Below are 23,402 nucleotides of genomic sequence, written 5' to 3' on the forward strand. Positions count from 1 at the left end.
CACTATCATTAAAGGATTATTCCAGCGCAAAATAGTTTATCCTCTATCCAAAGGATAGTGGATAAGTGATAGATCGCGGGGGGGGGGGGGGGGAGGGGGGGCGTACGAGCGCTGGTGCCTCCTGGGATCTCCTGGACGGGGCCGCGGCAGTCTGCAGGAAGTGAAGTTTCGTCCCCAGCAGAAAGCCACGGCAGACATGCCCCCTCCATGTATCTCTATGGGCACATGGAAGGGGCGTGTCGGCCGCCGCTTCATGCGGAGACGGAACACCCCCTTTCCAGCATACTGCTGTGGCCCCATCCAGGAGATCCCGGGGGGCATCAGCGCTCAGACCCCCCGCAATCAATAACTTATCCCCTATCTTTCGGATGGGGATAAGTTATATTGCAATACAGATCTCCTTTAAAACGATTTTTTTGCTATTGCACTATATTTGCTTATGGTAAATAAAAAATCTTTCTAATGTACTTTGTTTAAAAGAGAGCATGAAGTTTTCTATGTTTTTATTTGTGTTTTAAAAAAGCTGCCACTAGGTGTCTCCCTACTTGTCCAGAGCACATTTACCCCCATTTCTTGCACAGACTTTGGACTCCTGCTGGTCTGGCAGAAGTCCAAAAAAAGGAAATGCAGTCTGGAGTGCTGAGGGTGTGTGTGTGCAGCCATCAATCAATCATAGCTCATCTCACACTGAACTGCACTGGGCTGGGTGTAGCAGCGTGAGTTTTCCCCTGTATGGCTTCAGATGATGTCACGCCTGCTGGGTAACGCCCTTCCCACTCTGTGAATCTGAGACTGAGCAGAAAATACAGAGCAATATCAAGGTAGAAAACTAAAAAAAATTATAAAAATAAAGGCAGGGGGAGGTTTACAAGATCATGACAGGTACTCAATTTTTTTTTTTACTTTAAAAAAAAAATAAAAAAAATAAAAATTAATGGAATACCCCTTTTAACCTCTTAAAGGGGTACTCCGGTGCTTAAACATCTTATCCCCTATCCAAAGGATAGGGGATAAAATGCCTGATCGCGGTAGTCCCGCACGAGGCACCCCGTTTGTAATCAGTGCCCGGAGCGTGTTCACTCCGGGACTGATTACCGGCGACCACAGGGCCGGCGGCGTGTGACGTCACACCTCCACCCCCGTGTGACGTCACGCTCCGCCCCTCAGTGCAAGCTGACGGGAGGGGGCGTGATGGCTATCACGCTCCCTCCCGTAGGCTTGCATTGAGGGGCGGAGCGTGACGTCACACGGGGGCGGAGGCATGACGTCACGCCGCCCGCCCTTCGGTCGACCATAATCAGACCCGGAGCGAACACGTTCCAGGCACTGATTACAAACTGGGTGCCGTGTGCATGATCCTGGGGGTCCCCAGCAGCGGGACTCCTGCGATCAGGCATCTTATCCCCTATCCTTTGGATAGGGGATAAGATGTTTAAGCACCGGAGAACCCCTTTAAGGAAGCAGGGCGTACCTGTATGCTCTGCACCCGATCCCGTGCTATAATGCGGGGTCATGCGATGACCCCTTTCATAGCGTGTTGATCGGCTGTCAGAATCCTTTAATCAACTTGTCAATTGCTGGGACCCGTGGCTATTACCGGATATCACTGATCGCGGTGATGCCCAGTATTAAACCCTTAGATGCGGCGATCAACTTTGATGTGTCTGAAATGGAAAAAAAAAGCTTTACGGCAGCTCAGTCGAACTGATCAGGATCATTGAGGAGGGTCCCTACCTTCCGCCTCGGCATCCGATCGTCGCTCTCTAACTCCATGCCTGAGATCCAGGCTGGAGCAATAGAGCGCTGATAACACTGATCAATGCTATGCTATGGCATAGCATTGATCAGTATATGCAATCAGAAGCTTGCATGTAATATTCCCTTATGGGGGCTATAAATGTGTGTTAACAAAAATGTAACCCTTTCCCTAATAAAAGTTTGTCACCTCATCTTCCCATTTAAAAAATAAAATAAAAAATGGAGACAAAAATAAATATAAACATACTCGTTTAAACAAAGTGCCAAAATTCAAAATTGCGTATTTTGTCGCTTTGTATACCATAAAAAATAGGAGCGGTAAAAACTTCAGATCAAAGCACAAAAAATTAGCCCTCATACCGCCATGTATGCAGAAAAATAAAAAAGTTATAGGGGTCAGAAGAGAACCTTTTTAAACATACTAATATTCGTGCAATCCGTTATAATTTTCACCAGAAGTAAAACAAAATCAAACCTATAAGTTGGGTATCCTTTTAATCGTATGGACCTACAGAATGAATATGTGGTGTCATTTTTACCAAAAAGTGCACTGCGTAGAAACAAGCGTGTTTTTCTCTTTTTTTTTTTTGTGACTCATTACAAAGTACAATTGGTGGCACAAAAAATAAGCCATCATATGGGTCTGTAGGTGCAAAATTGAAAGGGTTATGATTTTTAAAAGGTGAGGAGGAAAAAACATAAGTCCAAATGCAGTGGTGTCCGCTCGCCTCCGGAGCCAAATCTCCGACACACCTGTGCTGTCACGGACCCGCCGGTCCCGCCCCGGCTTCAACAGCGTATGGAAAGGAAGGATTGTCCGGCACCAGGTATGCTCTAAAAGATTGCTTTTATTCATGCCATAGCAAGGAAACAGACATCACAGGACTGTGGTAATCTGACGCGTTTCTCTCTCTCTTGAGCTTAAACGTAGACCAAGGTCTACGTTTAAGCTCAAGAGAGAGCGAAACGCGTCAGATTACCACAGTCCTGTGATGTCTGTTTCCTTGCTATGGCATGAATAAAAGCAATCTTTTAGAGCATACCTGTTGCCGGACAATCCTTCCTTTCCGAAAAAACATAAGTGCATAAACGGAAAAACCCTGAGTCCTTAAGGGGTTAAGTCTGTTATGTATGGAGGCACCGCATGGAGGGAATATAACAACCAAGGTTTAGAAGGGTCCTTTAGATATAACCCACCCTATTTAAAATAATGCCATGCATTGTAAAGAGAACACACAAAAATGTGCCTGCTTTGTTTTGTTTACTATGCATGACATGAAATCCTACTACTTCACTGTTTTGTTTACTTGCCCTTTGCTTAGAAGAAATTTGAAATGTGCTTTAAATAGTTTTTTCTGTGGGAAAGCTCATACAATCTTCATGGATGTAAATCATAGAATGGTTCTTTGTAATCCACTATAAATGTTATCCTGGTTTAACTTCTGGTTGAGCTTCCAGATATTTTACAATGTTTTCTGAGGATTGAAAAGAGACCTAATTTCTCCTTACAGATAATCTGCTGAGGACGGCTAGCCAGCATTCCGATAGCAGTGGATTTGTTGAAGACACATCTGGTGACTGTCTGACAAATTCTCTTCCGGTAAGAATTCATAAACTTTTATTTAACTTTGAGCAGAAGCTTCCTTTAAAACACATTTCTAATGAATGGGAAAAAAAAAAAAATATAAATATATGTATATATATATATATATATAATGTATATGTATGTGTGTGTGAATCCTGGTAGAAAAAACAGACATGGCGCACATCCACAATTTTGCATTATGATATAATTGCTTCTCAGCATAATTGCAAAAACTAACAGGTTGTTAGTATATACGTTTTGATCAAAAAGTACAAAGCCCACTCGCCACGTCAAGGCCACCTATTGAGAGTGGGTCCATAACGTCCCTAGCATAAAACGGTGTAGCCCCGGGCGTCGACCACCACCGCCCCAACACCAGTGCCCACAGGGGGAACGACCCACTGGCAGAGCGGCCCCAGTGCCACCCAAACCAGTCACCGGGCTGCACCCCTCGCAGACACAGCGCCGCGGCAGTAACGGATGCCGCACAGCACCACACCATTGTGAACAAGGTGTAACTGCATATATATATATATATATATATATATATATATATATATATATATATATTAGGGATCAACAGATTATCGGTATCGGCAATTACCTTGCCGATAATGCACCGCCCCCACCCCACCGCACCGCGACCGCCCCCCCGACCCACCGCGTCGCACCCCCCACCGTAGTGCTGGGCGGTATACCAGTATGGATTTTTGCCCATACCGCTATACCGGTCGGGCCCATCCCCCACCCTCCGAGTCAATAAAAATAAAATAAACTTAGCCGTAATGGGGGTGGTCCAGGCCATCCATCGTTCCTGTAGTGTCCGGGGGCATTCCGGGTGGAGGGTGCACCGTTCCGGGCTGTCCTTCTTCTCCGGCGGTCATCTTCTCCACTCCGGGCAGGCTCCGGCCTAGTAACGCTGCATAAACGCTGCTACGCCGTGACGTCAGGTGCGTCGCTGCGCACGGGCGACACTGCGCAGCGGCGTCTATGCAGCATTACTAGGCCGGAGCCTGCCCGGAGTGGAGAAGATGACTGCCGGAGAAGGACAGCCCGGACCAGTGCACCCCCCACCCGAAATGCCGCCGGACACTACAGGAAGGAAGAATGGATGGGCCCGGACCACCCTGACAGGTAGGGGGAGAGAAGCGGGTGGCGGCGGCCTATGGCACTGCAAAAGCCACTGCAGTGCATTGATTTAAAGCGCCCGCTTTAAATCAATGACCTGCAGCGGTGTCGAGGGGGGATAAATAGCCGATAACTTATACCGGAATATCGGTATAAGTTATCGGCTATCGGCCCTAACCTCCACCGATTATCGGTATCGGCCCTAAAAAACTATATCGGTCGATCCCTAGTATATACACATATATACATACAGTGGTCCCTCAAGTTACAATATTAATTGGCTCCAGGACGGCCATTGTATGTTGAAACCAGAACTCTATGGAAACCTGGTAATTGGTTCTAAAGGCACCAAAATGTCATCCAAAAATAGGAAAAAGTGAGGATTAAAGAAAAATAAGTACATACCTAATATGAATAAAGCAAGTCCTTACATATAAAAGTAAGAAAGATCTGCTGGGAGCTGTAAATCACGGTCAGTGTTTCCCAAAGGATGTCCGGGCATGCTGGGAGTTGTAGTTTTGCAACTGCTGGGGGCACCATGCTTGGGAAACACTGGTCTATGTAGAGGACAGGAGTTTCTTCGGGGTCCTGTACAGTACACGCAATGTCCAAAAAAAAAAAAGGAACGTGGAGTCACACTCACCTGGTGTCCACCTGGTACAGGTAAAGTGTACAGAACATGTAAAACCTCCTGTACTGTAGAGGGCGCTACCAGACATCAGTCGGTGCATACGCTTCAGTAAGACAGGTGTTTTACCAGTTAATTGCACATTCTGATTGGTCAGTTCTTGCAGCCATTGACACGTTTCACAGATCTGGACTGTCTGTAGCATTGTATGTTGAGTCTGGTTTCAACTTACAATAGTCTTTTCTGGACCATTGTATGTTGAGGCCATTGTAAGTTGAGGGATCACTGTACCTACATACAACATGGAGTAGATGGGTTTAAACTACCCAAAGGCCCAAATGGCTCTCCTTTTGCTTATACACCTTTTTTAATTCTCAGCTGACTGCTTCTCCCTGTTCCTTGTAGCACTTGCCCCCTACCTATGAGGCGTGAAAAGTTTTTTGTTGTTTTTTCTTTTTTTAATGCACCTTTAATTATTAGAACCAAAACCAGTGTGCCACAGGATTTACAGTATTTTTTACTTTTAAAACTGGTTCATTTGTCCTTTTTAGACTAGATTTATACAAAAAGCACTAACTCTGTTAATTTGAGGTCTTAATACCTTGCTGTTAGACCTTCTTCATCTTTATTGATCTCCAATGCATTTTGTTTTTTAGGTTCAAGATTCTTTGCAGGCAATGGGAAGTAGTGCAGACAGCTATGACAGTGAGACTACTGTAACCTCTGTAGGAGAAGACCTAAAGACTCCACGAGCTTTTGATCAAACAGAATCCATTGACCTAGATGAGGATTTCCTCACACCGGTTGGTTTAGGAAGAACAGCTTTCTTTGCAGAAAAAGAACTTGATAAACAAAATGTAAATGTGGATGTCAAAAACCCCCAAAATGAGGAGCTCAAGTCTAGCGAAGATCTTAACGCTGCTGTAGATGGCATTCTTGGCCTGAGTGAAGAAGACCTTGATCTACAACAGGAATGTACGGCTGATAGTGAGCTGGAAACAAGCAGTGACTATGAATGTGTATCGTATACCACTCATCACATATCAGAAGCATTAGACAGTTTTCCGGAATATTCTAGGTTTCCTGGTTTGAGTAGTTCAGCTTCCCATTCTGTGGATCGTGTGAATGGGGCATTACAGCGTGCACAAAAGAAAACATTGGGTTCAGACACGACTGAATCCAGAACTGGTCGTAGCATGATCACTTCAAAGGATCTATTGAAGCGCAGGCACAAGTACACAAGCTCTGGGTACCCGCTGAGACGAACTCAATCCCTGCCCACTCCACTCTTGAGTCCTGTGAGAGTGGTTTCCAAAGTAAACATTGTGTTAAATTCTGGGAAGGCAACTGTATGTAGCCCCCCAACATTTTCTTACAGATATTCACCAGAGGAAGATGAATTATCTGAACATACAGAGGAGCTTAACACTACAAGTAAATCTACAGTTTTCAGGTCTCCTGTTTCTGACACAAGAGAGGCCCAGAAAAGTGGTATGGGACAAATGCCAGATGATCACATCCGCAGACCTCAGTCATGTACTGCCCATGCTTCCTCCCACAGGTCACATTCTTCATGTTCACTTCATTCTTTACAGTCCGAATGGCATGAAAGGCCACTATGTGAACATGCAAGAGCCTGGAGCACACACAGTGTCCCAAACTTTTCTGGTGCAGCCTGTGGCTCCATGATTCCCCCATTTTCCTGTCCATTTAACCAGAGGTTTGGCTGTGGATCTCTTCACAGATCTTGTTCTGGGTGTTCCTTACCTTTAAGTGCTCCACCATCCACTACTGAAATGCAACTTCGCAGAGTACTACATGATATAAGAAGCTCTCTGCAAAATCTTTCACAGGTATAAGAAACTTGCTGCTTAATCTTATTCTATTAATCCATGTAATGCAAGTGGTTACATTGTAGAACCAGTTCAAAGTAGTGAGACTTATGTTAGGCTTTTTTTTTCTTTTTCCTCTACATGGCCTTTAGTACAGTCTCTCTATATTGGGTCATTATAAGGATAGTTTATTTTTGCTCATAGGGTTCATGGTTTAAACTATCTATTTTTGACTTCCTGTTGTAGAATATTTTTGTGAACTTTGTATTCCTCATGTCCATTAATAAACACCCGTTTTTTTCTTGTTATAATATGGGAATGGAGACCACACAAATGGCTAAAAATAACAAAAAGCTTTTTATTTTAAGGGGTTATGCAGCACTTAAAATCTTATTTCTCAGGAAGAAGTATCTGATCGCAAGGGGTCCGAGTGCTGGGATCTTCAGAACAGGGCTCCAGCTCTCCCTGCTGCATAGAGTGGTAGACTGCACGCACTGGGGAGCACCGGAGGTGCCAGAGCTCAGGTGTCTCTGGCGCTTCCATAGGCATTGCATGAAGCGCCTGTACTCTACCGCTCCATGCAGTGGGGAAAACCCTGACCTCATTCTGGAGGGTCCCAGCAGTTGCCCCTACCTCGGCACCACCCCCACCTCACCACCAAATGATCAGACACTTATCCCCTACTTTGTGATTAGGGCGATGTGTTTTTTGTTTTTTCTCTTTTCCAAGTGCTGGATTACTCCTTTAAAGATATCCATCTGTGGTGTATTAGAGTTCATGTGATTATTTAGGTATCTTGTATTCTTTATAAAGGGGCATCTTACAAATTAGGAATTCTAATGTATATATTAGGTGGTTTTTTTTTGTTTTTTGTTTTTTAAACTGGTGACTGTAAAATATACACACTAAGTTCTGTTTCTTAGTGAAACCTCTGTTATTGTAAACGGCTTTCACCTCTGCGGCTGAATTGCATAGCAAATTATCACATTAAATGGTCATCAATATTTATCTAGTTTTTATATTTCCCTACTTAGCATCCTGTGATGCGTGGACATGACTTGACTGCTGGTGGTTATAGCCAGAAGCCATCTATCCAGTCTCTTTATGAAGTGAGTTTTTTTTCGCTATTTCTGTTTTAATAAGTTATCTATTTTTGGTCAGTGTGTAATTGTATATTTCGCTTCAGAATACATTCCAGGAGCTGCAAATCATGAAAAGAAGTTTAAATTTATTCCGTTCCCAAATGATGGACTTGGAGCTAAACATGCTTCGACAGCAGACGATGGTTTATCAGCATTTAACTGAAGAAGAGAGGTGAACTATGTTGAATAATCACAATCTCTAATCGTGAGGCTTGATATAATTGATGTACACTTTTGGGGGAGGTGAATACACATTCGTTTTTTAGTTTAGCCCTTTTTCGCAAAGGCCAACACCTTTATAAAGACTAGATTTCGTATGACTTATTCAGTTCACAGTACATTATGCGTAGTGTCTATTTTCTGTGAGAAGGCTGCATCCATAGAAGAGCAATTTTTTAAATTGACATTTTGGATGATCCTCTCAGAGATTTCACTGTATCATTTAAATTCAAAATGGAATCAACAAGACATGTTCATGGTGAAGCATTCTGTAATTTAACTGTTGATAGCCATCCAAAGTAGAAAAGCTTCAAGAGTAGAACAGCTCAGATATACAGAATCCAATGGAGTTTCCCACAACCTGCATTCTGTCAACTTTTATGGAAACACAGGAAAAAAAAAAAACTTTATTAAACCACAGGTTTAGCATATGCCCCATAGTGTTCTGTGGGTGTCATATACAGTGACCCCCCTGACCTACAATGGCCCCGACATATGATCAAATCGACATACGATGGCCTCTCAGAGGCCATCGCATGTCGATGTCAGCATCGACATACGATGCTTTCTCATGTCGGGGCCATCGCATTAAGTGCTATCCGGCAGTGCAAAATGCTTAAGCTGCTGCCGAATAGCAGCTTAATGTTCCCCGTGTGGTGCGGTGAGTATTACTTACCCCTCCACGATGCTCCGGGGTGCCCTCCGGGTCCAGCGCTTGTCTTCCGGTGTCTTCTCGGCCCTCTCCGGTGACAACAATACGCTGCTACGCACGTCATCCAATAGGAATGGTGTACCCAGCGACGTAATGACGTCGCTACGCAGGCCCAGTAAGGCCTTGCGGAAGACAGCAGAGGACCGGAGAAGACAGCGGAGGACCGGAGAAGACCAGGAGAGCCCAGCGGAGGCCCGGGGTCACCATCGGGAGCAGCGGGGACAGGTGAGTACAGCTTCCTATACTTTACATTGTCGAATCCATCGTATGTTGAGGGATTCGTGCAAACGATGGCTCGTTTGGAACGAATTACCATCGTATGTTGAGGGACCACTGTAATGGCTTTGTACAATTCAAAACCTGTAAGGAGCCATAATATGGCCCTTTGCACTGATCCTTAGGTTGTGCTGTAAGTAAATTGTCCAAGGTTTATTAATTTAATAATATTAATATTATTACTTCCAAAACTACAGAAGTATTTTTGTCTGCACATCCTTATGCCTGGTTAAAGCCGGCAAGTGTCTGACTGATAAGGATATCTATGAAATTTGTGTGAAAATAATGAAATGAATAAGGAGTAAGTTTGCTGAAAGCTATTTGGCCCTTTAGGTATGAAGCCGATCAATTGCAAGGTCTGAGGAACTCTGTCCGAATAGAGCTGCAGGAGCTGGAGCTACAGTTGGATGAACGGATTCTGACGCTTGAAGAACAGCTTAGAAGTTTTCATGTTTCCTCTCCATTTCAACGACAAGTAGCAATGGTGCGTACCTTTTTTCATCTTAACCCCTTAATGACCAAGGATGTGTATACACGTCCTTGTGCCATTAACAGAGTATGGCACGGGCTTCCGACTCTAGCCCCCGCCATACCAGCCGGCCCTCAGCTGATTCTTTTAGTTGAGGGCCTGCGTTAATAACCGACATGCGATCCATTGCTGAGGTAGCCGGAGGCTTACTTCTCCTTCAGAGCTGGCTGTGGTGCTGAGAATGATAAAGCCTGGTAGGACCAGGCTTTATCAATCGAGCGGAGAGCACTCAGATCAATGTGGTTCTATGGAACCACATTGATCTGTATGCAGAATCTAATGATTCCTCCTAAAAGTCCCCTAAGGGGACTAAAAGTGTGGTTAAAAAAAATTAAAATAACATTTTAAACACTCATTAACCCCTTCCTTTATTAAAAGTTTTAAATCACCTCCCTTTTCCCAAAGTCCATATAAAAACATAATAAAAATATATGGTATCGCTGCGTGCGTAAATGTCCAAACTATAAAAATATAATGTTAATTACAATGGCGTTTATGTAAAAAAAAAATATATATTTATTTTTTTGGTCACTTGGTATACTCTAAATTATTTTTTTTTTTATAAACTATCAAAAAGTCCCATCAAAACAAAAAAAATGGTACCAATAAAAACTTCAGATCACGGCGCAAAAAATGAGTCCTCATATCGCCCTGTATATGGAAAAAAAAAGTTACACGAGTTAGAAAAGGAAATTTTAAACCTACTAATTATCGTGCATACAGTTTTGATTTTACTTCTGTTAAAAAATTATCAAATCTGTATAAGTAGTGTATCGTTTTAATCTTATGTACCGACAGAATAAAGATAAGGTGTCATTTTTATCGAAAATTGCGCTGCGTTGAAACGAAAGCCCCCAAAAGTTACAAAATGCAGTTTTTTTTATTTTCTTTTTTTTTATTATTATTTTCAATTTAGCTCCACAAATATTTTTATCTTTGTTTCGCCATAGATTTTGTGGTAAAATTGGTGGCACAAAAAACAAGCCCTTATGAGTTTGTAGGTGGAAAATTGAAATAGTTATGATTTCTTAGGTGAGGAGTAAAAAATGAAAAAAACCTGTGGTCCTTAAGGGGTAAAATTTTTATCATAAACTGAAAATAAAGAAATGCATACCACTGTTTTATTCTGCTTTCTTTGTAGGGAATGTATGATGGAAGGGGAAGTACAGACAGTTTAGTGTTCTCCTCTCCGTTGAATGTCATTGAGCCAGTAAGTACGGTACATTTTATTTTCTGGTCTAAGATTTCTCAATTGAAAAGTAAAATAAATAAATAAATTGTGTGATTTAAGTGTGACTTACTTAAAGCATTGGACATCCCTGATTTGCACAATATTGAACATCAGCAAGGGTTTGCTAGTTATTAGTTTTCATTCAAAATTCATAGTCTGTCCTCTATAGTGTACACCGAATATTTTTAGGATTAATGGTTGTGTTTTGATGGGGCATTCTTCTGGAGTCATATCTGTATCCAGTTGTCCATGCTATCCTAAAATTATAAAATAAAATATTATGTCTTAGAATTAAATAAATATTTTCATTTTTTTATGTATTTGTTTTTGTTTAGGTGAATGAGCTAATTCGAGAGCAGAGTCATCTTAAATCAGAACTAGGCTTAGAAGACACAAGACTGGAACATGGGGTTGATCGTTGGGAATCTGTTTTATCCCAAGCACCTTCTGATTCTTCCTCAGTTTGCTCCAGTCCACTTAATAAATATAGGAAAGGCCCACTAAAGTCTTCAGACTCGGTTGATAAACCAAAAATACAAACACCGCCAGGAAAAGCTGTATATCGTGCTACTGTAGCCTTAACTCCAAGTCCTCCGACCAGAGCTGGTGGCACTCATAACTCTGCAGACGAGTCACCAGAAGAACATGAAAGATTGAAACTGGAGTCAACAGAAAAGAGAGACTCCGAATTTTACCCACCTGTTGCTGAAACAGCTTCGCGATGGAGTCCTGAAGAAAACCAAGAATTGCAACAAGTAATCCGGGAGGTAGGTTACTGCCTCTCATATAAAATAACTTAAAATAAATAGTGATTTTAAATAGATCAAATTTAGATTGATGCTATTGAGATATTAGGACAATCTATCTATAATGACCATGAGGGTCCGTTATCTGCCAAGTCATCAGGGACAATGCCTTATTCCACTGACATCAACTGCAGATGTGCATCCACTTTGATAAAGTTAAAGGGGTTATCCAGGAAAAAACTTTTTTTTATATATCAACTGGCTCCAGAAAGTTAGATTTGTAAATTACTTCTATTAAAAAATCTTAATCCTTTCAGTACTTATAAGCTTCTGAAGTTGAGTTGTTCTTTTCTGTCTAAGTGCTCGCTGATGACCCGTGTCTCGGGAACCGCCCAGTTTAAAAGAAAATCCCCATAGAAAACCTCTTCTAAACTTGGAGGTTCCCGAGACACGTGTCATCAGCGAGCACTTAGACAGAAAAGAACAACTCAATTTCAGAAGCTCATAAGTACTGAAAAGTTTAAGATTTTTTAATAGAAGTAATTTACAAATCTGTTTAACTTTCTGGAGCCAGTTGATATATCTAAAAAAAAAATCCTGGATAACCCCTTAAAATTGTCAGAATTAGAAAAACATTTTCTTTCTTCCAAAAACTTTGCCATACTTGTCCATAGGTTGTGTGTGTGGTATTATGGCTCAATAGCATTCAGCTGCAATAGCAAACCCAAGCCATGCAAGCCATAAACTGGTGTGGTGCTGTTACTAGAAGAAAGCAGTCAGTTTTCTAAAACTTTCACACACCTTTTTTTTACAAAACAAATGTGAATCAGAATTAGATAACAAAACTACTTCTTCCAGAAACATCACCACTCTTGTCCTCTGTTTGCATGTATTATTGCAGCTCAGTTTCATTGAAGTGAATGGAGCGGAGTTATAACAACACACAAAACTGGGTGGTCATTTTTTGTAAATTTAGTCTGTTTTCTGTCCTTTGTAGTCTGGCATAAATGCTAATAAAATTCTCACATAATAGGATAAAGTCAAATATTTGTTATGGGAATAAGGCATTTATGGCCTGTGGGATTAGTGTTTACGGTCTTGTAGTGATATTTTGCAAGAGAGTTATTCACGGGCAATATGCAAAACCAACTTTTGATGGTGGGAGGACGATCTGCATCATTCCAGAACAACATTGTGTAATACAGTCAACATTTTGTTCTCTGCTTCTTTGAGCCTAGATCCAGTTACATTAGTATGTGACAGAAGATATGTGTTGTATTTGTTATGAATACATGGCTCTCCTTGTTCCTGCTCTGGTTGAAACAGTGTCTTATTCATTTCCAGATCATGTATCTGTGTTTGGGTGGCATGCTGTCACGATGCCGGCTGGCGGGTGGTGGATCCTCTGTGCCAGAGAGGGATGGCGAGGACCGCGCTAGTGGACCGGTTCTAAGCCACTACAGGTTTTCACCAGAGCCCGCCGCAAAGCGGGATGGTCTTGCTGCGGCGGTAGTGACCAGGTCGTATCCACTAGCAACGGCTCACCTCTCTGGCTGCTGAAGATGCTGAAGATAGGCGCGGCACAAGGGAGTAGGCAGAAGCAAGGTCGGACGTAGCAGAAGGTCGGGGGCAGGCGGCAAGGATCGTAGTCAGGGGCAACGGCAGGAGGTCAGGAACACGGACTAGGAACAGACAAGGGAACGCTTTCACTAGGCACAAGTGCAACAAGATCCGGCAAGGGAGTGCAAGGGAGGAGACTAGATATAGCCAGGGAAACAGGTGGGAACCAATTAAGCTAATTGGGAAGATTGGGCCAGGCACCATCATTGGTGCACTGGCCCTTTAAATCGCAGAGACCCGGCGCGCGCGCGCCCTAGGGAGCGGGGCCGCGCGCGCCGGGACAGGACCGAGGGAGAGCGAGTCAGGTACGGGGGCCGGGGTGCGCATCGCGAGCGGGCGCTATCCGCATCGCGAATCGCATCCCGGCTGAAGGCGGGACCGCAGCGCACCCGGTCAGTGGATCTGACCGGGGCGCTGCAACAACGAAGATGAGGCGAGCGCTCCGGGGAGGAACGGGGACCCGGAGCGCTCGGCGTAACACATGCATGATTGTAATAAGTGACCTGGGCACTGCCCACTCTGTACGCACACACTGGAGCAGGGATAGATGATACACAATCATGATTAGAACACTTACTCATGACATGCCTACCCCATGATTTCACCCTCCAAATGGCACAACGTATCCAACAAACTAGATTGTAACCTACCGAATCCTTAGCTCTGGAGGTATAATAAGGCCTTGTTCACACGGTGGAATTTTCAGGTGGAAAAATTCCATCAGTGGCAGACAACAGCAGAATGTGCCAGTGCCAGACTGATGAATTTCGGAGAACACTTCACAGAAAGAAAATCAATTCTTTATGGACCTTCCACACAGAGGAATTTCCGTGGCAGAAACCTATCTGCTGTAATGGAATTCCAGAGCTGCAAGACTGTTACTAGAAGGAGTTTAAAGGGGTATTCCAGGAAAAAACTTATTTTTTATTTATCAACTGGCTCCATAAAGTTAAACAGATTTGTTAATTACTTCTATAAAAAAATCTTAATCCTTTCAGTACTTATGAGCTTCTGAAGTTAAGGTTGTTCTTTTCTGTGTAAGTGCTCTCTGATGACAAGTGTCTCAGGATCCGCCCAGTTTAGAAGCAAATCCCCATAGCAAACCTCTTCTAAACTGGGCGGTTCCCGGGACACGTGTCCTCTTAGAGCACTTAGACAGAAAAGAACAACCTTAACTTCAGAAGCTCATTAGTACTGAAAGGATTAAGATTTTTTTAATAGAAGTAATTTACAAATCTGTTTAGCTTCATGGAGCCAGTTGATATATAAAAAAAAGTTTTTTCCTGGATAACCCCTTTAAATAGAGCAGTGGTCAAGCAGCTACCCTGTGAGCTCCATTAGAAGTTTACAGCTCTGGTAAAAATAGCTGAGCATTGGACCCCCACAATTCTAACATGTGGTGTTTTATCCAGTTCTTGTAACCAGAATACCCTTTTAAAGCTGCCTATGAGTTAAAGTTCTCATATCCTTAAATAGAAAACAAAAGTAAAACATAGGCACCACTTTTTTTCAGTGCATTAGGTCCCATGAATTGGATTGAACCAATGAATTCAGGGGCATTTTCCAGTAAAAACAACCATTTTGTCTTAGCTGCCTTTACATAGATTTGTTTGAAGCAAGCGTTTGCGTGCGTGTATGTATATTGTTTGCACATACTGTAGCTATTTCTGTGGCATAACAGTTTGGCATTTTTGTTCAGCTAGATAACTCTGACTGAAGCTGTAAGAGACTTGATCCGTAAACTCAACAGTGTCCTGGAGACAAGGGTTCATTCACCTGTGAACTGTTTATTTTTCCAATGTTGTAAGATTAGCGCTTCCAAGTGACTGTCAATCTGCAATGTAATAATTTACAAAGATTTAAAGAATAACATGTATACCAGAGCAGTTTTGTGTCATTTATGTTTAGACACACACTTGACATGTCCAGACCTGTCAATCGTTTAGTTCACACTGGGTCTCAGTCCTGACACCTGCTCTAATTGTGAGATTATTGCTGGATGAAGCATGCACCAGTGCTCTCTACTTCCCAGCCTGCCGCCCGTTCAGACTACTGCATTCCGTATACTACAGTGGAGCGCATGAGTCGGAACGGGTAGTTGGCCAGGGAGTGAAGTACAATGGCGTGCCCTTCACTCAACTAGAACTACCTTAATTGTTCTGGGTCTCAGGACAAAAATCTACTGCTATGTAAACTTTTTACAGGTCTGGACAACATGTCAAAAGTTATGTATAAATAACAGGAACTCTTTTTTAAAACAAAAAAAAATATTATGTTCTTGCTCAAAATAAAAGGGGTCTTCTTTTCAGATTAAAGAAGCAATTGTCGGAGACATTCGACGAGAAATTGTAAGTGGACTGCTAGCAGCTGTAACTTCTCCAGTGCGATCAAAGGATGGAAAAAATGATGGGAGAATTTAAAGGGGTAAGATGTCAGGATGCCTTATCTCCTTACAAAATGTATTATTGAATGATCAGTTTTCTTAAAGGGGTACAAGGGGTTCTCCAGAGGAAAAATGTATTCTTTTTTTTATTGTGCCAGAAAGTTATACAGACTTGTAAATTACTTCTATTTAAAAATCTTAATCCTTCCAGTACTTATCAGCTGCGTTATGCTCCACAGAAAGTTTTTCTTTTTGAATTTATTTTCTGCCTGGCCACTGTGCGTTCTGCTGACACCTCTGTCCATGTCTGGAACTGTCCACTGTGCTCTGGACAGTTCCTGACATAGACAGAGGTGTCAGCAGAGAGCACTGTGGTCAGGCGGAAAATACATTTGAAAAGAACTTGCTGTGGAGCATATAGCAACTGATAAGTACTGCTGATAAGTACAGCTGATAATTTTTTTATATAGAAGTAATTTACAAATCTGTAACTAACTTTCTAGCACCAGCATTTTTCTTTTCTTAGTATGAACTTGGTATGATGCAAAAAAAAATAAAAACTCAGCACTAGATTTTATCAAACTGTGTGAGCTTGTGTGAGCTGCCCTCCAAGGTTCCTCTCCCATCTGTCAACTCTTTGAGCTGATGTGTAACCCCTTCCATGCTGCTTTATCAAACACTGAGAGCGGAAAGTCAGTCTGATGGATTTAGCTTTTCTTTTGAATAGCAGCTAAATGGTAGGATATTTGTAGTAAAGACTATTTAGAAAAGTGCTTAATTTTGCATTAAGGATACAAGTAAACAAACAATATTAATGCAAAGGTGACAATAGCCTTTACGTTTTGAGACAATATGACACATGTTAATGGAAATAATACTGGTTCTATCACTCTCTGGCCCCAACCATACATAAATATATATCTTTTATATTGTTTGTTAATGACTTTTTTGTTTTGTTTTTAAATAATCAGGGCTCAATGAACTCGACCAATGTGTGTGCTGTGTATGGTTTATATTTGACACAGCATTTGGTGGACCAAACTTGTCCTCAATTTCCTATGTTGATAATGTGTGGTACATCTTGGCCTCCTTTCTTTGCCATGCTAGAATAAAACATTGCCTACTACTACTCCTAAACCAAGGGCAACAGTAAAAAATGCTTTAAATATTTATATACATTTTTATTAATTATAAATAATGAGAAGAATAAGAATAATATATTATTCCTGAATATCTTCCGGGAGCTTTCCTGGCACACACAGAAGGTGGACACTGAAATGAAGTGTTAAAATAGCCTAACCCCAAGGGGTCTTTGAAATATACTTGGGGCATAAGCACAGCATTGGTCTATTAGACAGCACAGTGGTAATACAGTGCCTTGCAAAAGTATTGTTTTTTTATTTGACTATGCTACAGGGGCTGTAAAGTTAGTGTATTGCATAATATAGTGTCTGTACCTGTATGTGACGGTTTTCTCACAACTCTTCTGTGATTTTCACCCCAATATTTATTTTTAACAATATAAAAAATCACAGATTTTTCCCGGTTTGCAATGCGGCCGAGACCGGAGTCACTAGTCAGCTGATGACAGGGAGCCTGTCTGCTTCAATGGGTGGAGCGATCGTTTGGTGGCAGAGAGATCAGTCTGCAACTAATGCAACAGCTGTAGGCACCCTGATTGAAAACCACAGGTCTTTTGAATGGCGGCAGCTCATTTATGTTTCAATGTGTGGGGCAGCTGATGTGTGGGAGGGAGGACAATGGAATTATGGGATTTGTAGTCAAAGAAGAAAACTCAAAAAGGAAATACCAGTTCACAAAATGCTAGCCACAGTGTAATGGTAATCTCACAACATAGCCATTTAGCCACAGTGCAGATCCTTCCTAACCTTATTACTGTCTGGTAAGTACGTATTAAAATCACCTTATACTGGATAAACCCTTTAACATGGATTGTTTCAGGGTTTTGATCATTTAATTTACAGAACATACCCACAACTTTGAAGATTTTTATTGTGAAGCAAACAACATATAGGACAAAATAACAGAAAAAGTCAATGTGCATAACTACTAGGGATGTAAGAAAAAATCGATTTGCGCAATTATCGCGATTTTTCACTTGCCGATACTGAATAGATTCAAAATCTTTTTGAATCGATTCTTTTAGTGATGTGGAATTTGTATCTCCTGATGCCCGGAACAGCATGTCCCGGGCATCAGATACAAGTTCCACATTTTGTCAGCCGGATCTGACGAGGCGTCGCTCTGGGTGTATGGAGCGGGCTCCGACTCATGCCCGCTCCATACTCTGCGGCCCCCGGCTGATTTCAGTAGCCGGGGGCCGCTAATGCATCACCGCCACTAATATCCAGCATGCAGTGCTCTGCAGTCTGTATGGAGCGGGCTCCATACTCTGCAGCCCCCGGCTGTTCTCAGTAACCGGGGGCCGCCGCTAATAGCCAGCAGATCCACTGTGGAGGTAGCGGAGGGCTTACCTCTGCTTCCCTGCTCTCCGTGGCTCTGTCATTGATAGAGCCTGGCTGGACCAGGCTCTATCAATGGAGTTCAATAGAACTCTATTCATCTGTCTGAGGAATCTAATGATTCCTAAAAGACTAATAGTGTATAAAAAAATAAAATAAATTAAGTTTTAATAAAAGTGTAAAAAACATTGTTTTTTAGACAGAATCGGGATATATCGGGATATATGGAATCGCCACACTGGTATCGCGATTCGAATCGCCAAATTATTGGCGATTCACACCCCTAATAACTACCGTATTTATCGGGGTATACCACGCACCGGCCTATAACACACACCCTCATTTTACCAAGGATATTTGGGTGAAAAAAGTTTTTTACACAAATATCCTTGGTAAAATGAGGGTGCATGCGTATACCCCGATAAACTGTTTCTGACCCCGCAGAAGCCCCCAGGAAAGGCAGGGGGAGAGAGGCCGTCGCTGCCCGCTTTTCTCCCCCTGCCTTTCCTGGGGTCTAGAGCCCTGCTGCCGCCGCTTCTCTCCCGCTGGCTATCTGCGCCACTGCCCGTTCTCTCCCCCTATCGGTGCCGGCACCCCATTGCCGGCGCCGATAGCCAGGGGGAGAGAAGCGGCTCCGGCAATGGGACAGCGGCGCCGATAGCAAGGGGGAGAGAAGGGGCAGCGGCACCCATTGCCGGCCCCGCTGCACTGTTGCCTCCCCCATCCCCGGTTGTATAATTACCTGTTGCCGCGCTGCTTCAGACCTCCGGTGTGCGTCCCATGCATCGTTGCTATGCACTGCGCGGCACAATGACGAGTGACGTCATTGCGTCTCGCAGTGCATAGCAACGACACAGGGGATGCTCACCGGAGGCCTGAAGCAGCGCGAACCCGACTCCGGCAACAGGTAATTATACAACCGGGGATGGGGGAGGCAACGGGGCAGCGGCACCGGCAATGGGTGCCTGTGTCCCTTCTCTCCCCCTGTCTGTCGGCGCCGCTGCTCCGGCACCGATAGTCAGGGGGAGAGAACGGGCAGTGGCGCAGATAGCCAGCAGGAGAGAAAGGCCGGCAGCAAGGCTCTAGACCCCAGGACAGGCAGGGGCAGAGAAGCCGGCAGCGACGGCAGGTCTCTGCACCTGCAAAGCCGCTGCAGTTCATTGATTTAAAGCGCCCGCTTTAAATCATTGAACTGCAGCGGCTTATCGGCGTATAACACGCAGGTAGATTTTAGGCTAAAAATTGCGTGTTATACGCCGATAAATACTGTATTCACCCCCTAAAGAGAGCCACCTTTCCCCGGCAATCACAGCTCCAAGTGGCTTTAGATAAGTCTCTATGAGCTTTCCACATCTTACCACTGGGATTTTTGCCTATTTCTCCTTCAAGTTGGATGGTTTGCGCTTGTGAACAGCAATCTTTAACCCCTTAAGGACCAAGAACGTACTGGTACGTCCTGAGTCCTTTCCCTTTCTACATAGTCGTGGCCCCGCGTCATAGCAGGTCGGGCCCGGCCTCTAACAACGGCCGGGACCCGTGGCTAATAGCGCGCGCCAGTGATCGCGGTGCCGTGCGCTATTAACCCTTTAGACGCGGCGTTCAAAGTTGAACGCTGCGTCTAAAGTGAAAGTGGAACCATGCCGGTTAGCTCAGGGAGCTGTTCGGGATCGCTGCGGCGAAATCGCGGCGTCCCGAACAGATGTTAGACACGAGGAGGGTCTCCTACCTTGTCTCATGGTGGCCTGAGATCCAGGCATGAGCAGTCAAGTGGCAGAATCATTGATCACTGGTTTCCTATGAGAAACCAGTGATCAATGTTAAAGATCAGTGTGTGCAGTGTTATAGCCCCCTATGAGAGCTATAACACTGCAAAAAAAAGTGACTAAAGATCATTTAACACCTCCCCTTTTAAAAGTTTGAATCACCCCCCTTTTCCCATAAAAAAAAGTGTAAATAAAAATAAACATATGTGGTATCGTCGCGTGCGGAAATGTCCGAATTATAAAAATATATCGTTAATTAAACCGCACGGTCAATGGCGTACACGCAAAAAAATTCCAAAGCCCAAAATAGTGTATTTTTGATCAACAAGTCCGTTCAATACAAAAAAAGGTACCGCTAAAAACTTCAGATCACGGCGCAAAAAGTTAGCCCTCATACCGACCCACACGCGGTAAAATAAAAGTTATTGGGGTCAGAAGATGACAATTTTAAATGTATACATTTTCCTGCATGTAGTTATGATTTTTTCAGAAGTACGACAAAATCAAACCTATATAAGTAGGGTATCATTTTAATCGTATGGACCTAGAAAATAAAGAGTGTAATTTTTACCGAAAAATTTACTGCGTAGAAACAGAAGCCCCCCAAAGTTACAAAATGGCGTGTTTTTTTTTTTTTTTTTTTTCAATTTTGTCTCACAATGATTTTTTTTCGTTTCGCCGTAGATTTTTGGGTAAAATGACCGTTGTCACTGCAAAGTAGAATTGGTTGTGCAAAAAATAAGCCATAATATGGATTTTTAGGTGCAAAATTGAAAGGGTTATGACTTTTTAAAGGTAAGGAGGAAAAAACGAAAGTGCAAAAAAACGGAAAACCCCCTGGTCCTTAACCCCTTATCGGCGCACACTGCCCCCGCGTCATATCGGGTCTGTATCTGATGCCGGGACCCGGGGCTAATAGCGCGCAGCAGCGATCGCGGTGCCGCGTGCTATTAACCCTTTAGACGCAGCGTGTTCAAAGTTGAACGTCGCGTCTAAACCGAAAGTGAAAGCTGCCCTGCTACTCAGCGGGGCTGATCGGGACCACCGCAGTGAAAATGCGGTGTCCCGATCAGCTGGGACACGAGCGGAGGTCCTCTTACCTGCCTCCAGCGTGTCCCCTCGGCGATTGATTGCTCCAAGCCTGAGATGCAGGCTTGAGCAATCGACCACCGATAACGCTGATCATTGCAAAGCTATGGCTTTGAAGTGAACAGTGCTGGCAATCAGTGTGTGCAGTGTTATAGGTCCCTATGGGAGCTAGAACACAAAAAAAAAAAAAAAGGGTAAAAAAAAAAAGTAAAAAAAATGTGATTTAACCCTTTCCTTAATAAAAGTTCATATCACCCCCCTTTTTCCCATAAAAAAAAATGTAAATAAAAGTAAATATAAACATATGTGGTATTGCCGCGTGCGTAAATGTCCGAGCTATAAAAATATATCATTAAATAAACCGCACGGTCAATGGCGTACGCGCAAAAAAATTCCAAAGTCCCAAAAACAATTTTTGGTCGCTTTTTAGATCATGAAAAAAATTTATAAAAGCGATCAAAAAGTCCAATTAATAAAAAAATGGTACCGCTAAAAACTTCAGATCCCGGCGCAAAAAATGAGCCCTCATACCGCCCCATATGCGGAAAAATAAGGGTCAGAAGGTGACAATTTTAAACGATTTTTTTTACAGAAGTACAACAAAATCAAACCTATATAAGGAGGGTATCATTTCAACCGTATGGACCTACAGAATAAGGATCAGGTGTAATTTTTACCGAAAAATGTACTGCGTAGAAACGGAAGCCCCCAAAATTACAAAATGGCGTTTTCTTCAATTTCGGCGCACAATGTTTGATTTTTCCGTTTTTCGCCGTAGATTTTTGGGTAAAATGACTGATGTCACTGCAAAGTAGAATTGGTGGCGCAAAAAATAAGCCATCATATGGATTTTTAGGTGCAAAATTGAAAGGGTTATGATTTTTAAAAGGTGAGGAGGAAAAAACGAAAGTGGAAAAACCCGTGGTTCTTAAGGGGTTAAGGCTGATCACAGATTTTCGATTGGATTGAGAATCTGGGCTTTGACTAGGCCATTCCAACACATTCACATGTTTCCCCTTAAGGACTTAAGGCACATTTTGGCCTTAAGGACTCAGACAATTTAATTTTTAAGTTTTCATTTTTTCCTCCTCGCCTTCTAAAAATCATACCTCTTTTATATTTTCATCCACAGACTAGTATGAGGGCTTGTTTTTTGCGCGACCAGTTGTCCTTTGTAATGACATCACTCATTATATCATAAAATGTATGGCACAACCAAAAAACACTATTTTTGTGGGGAAATTAAAAAGAAAAACGCAATTTTGCTAATTTTGGAAGGTTTCGTTTTCACGCCGTACAATTTATGGTAAAAATGACATGTGTTCTTTATTCTGAGGGTCAATACGATTAAAATGATACCCATTATTACATACTTTTATATTATTGTTGTGCTTAAAAAAAAATCACAAACTTTTTAACCAAATTAGTACGCTTATAATCCCTTTATTTTGATGACCTCTAACTTTTTTTATTTTTCCGTATAAGCGGCGGTATGAGGGCTCATTTTTTGCGCCATGATCTGTACTTTTTTTTGATACCACAGTTGCATATAAAAAACTTGTAATAAATTTTTTATAATTATTTTTTATAAAATGTAATAAAGTAGCAATTTTGGATTATTTTTTTTTTCTTTCACGCCATTCACCGTATGGGATCATTAACATTTTATTTTAATAGTTTGGACATTTATGCATGCGTCGATACCAAATATGTCTATAAAATTTATTTTTTACGCTTTTTGGGGGTAAAATAGGAAAAAACGGACGTTTTACTTTTTTATTGGGGGAGGGGATTTTTCACTTTTTTTTTACTTTTAAATTTTTTTACATTTTTTTTTTACACTTGAATAGTCCCCATAGGGGACAATTCATAGCAATACCATGATTGCTAATACTGATCTGTTCTATGTATAGGACATAGAACAGATCAGGGTTATCGGCGATCTTCTGTTCTGGTCTGCTCGATCTCAGACGACGCAGAAGACGCCGGAAGGAGGAAGGTGAGGGGACCTCCGTGCGGCATTGTGAATGATCGGATCCCCGCTGCGGGCGATCCGATCGTTCATTTAAATCGCGCACTGCCGCAGATGCCGGGATCTGTATTGATCCTGGCACCTGAGGGGTTAATGGCGGACGCTCGCGGGCGTCGGCCATTACCGGCGGGTCCCTGGCTGCGATCAGCAGCCGGGATCAGCCGCGCATGACACGGGCATCGCTCCGTTGCCCGCGGTTATGCACAGGGCGTAAATGTACGTCCTGGTGCGTTAAGTACCACCGCA

At 42.8% G+C, this 23,402-nt stretch overlaps 1 protein-coding gene across 3 annotated transcripts in view; it reads left to right on the plus strand.

Moving 5' to 3' along the window:
• ITPRID2 (ITPR interacting domain containing 2) overlaps positions 1–23,402 on the plus strand; it is a 90,586-nt gene that overhangs the window by 61,978 nt on the left and 5,206 nt on the right. For all 3 annotated transcript variants that reach the window (XM_056534701.1, XM_056534703.1, XM_056534702.1), the window contains 8 exons: positions 3,270–3,358; positions 5,756–6,952; positions 7,966–8,040; positions 8,118–8,245; positions 9,614–9,764; positions 10,951–11,019; positions 11,376–11,807; positions 15,716–15,830. In XM_056534701.1, the coding sequence (XP_056390676.1) occupies positions 3,270–3,358; positions 5,756–6,952; positions 7,966–8,040; positions 8,118–8,245; positions 9,614–9,764; positions 10,951–11,019; positions 11,376–11,807; positions 15,716–15,826 (2,252 nt within the window). In that variant the 3' untranslated portion in view covers positions 15,827–15,830. The remainder of the gene's footprint in view (positions 1–3,269; positions 3,359–5,755; positions 6,953–7,965; positions 8,041–8,117; positions 8,246–9,613; positions 9,765–10,950; positions 11,020–11,375; positions 11,808–15,715; positions 15,831–23,402) is intronic.

Source organism: Hyla sarda, chromosome 8, assembly GCF_029499605.1.
Source record: "Hyla sarda isolate aHylSar1 chromosome 8, aHylSar1.hap1, whole genome shotgun sequence".
NCBI lineage: Eukaryota > Metazoa > Chordata > Amphibia > Anura > Hylidae > Hyla > Hyla sarda.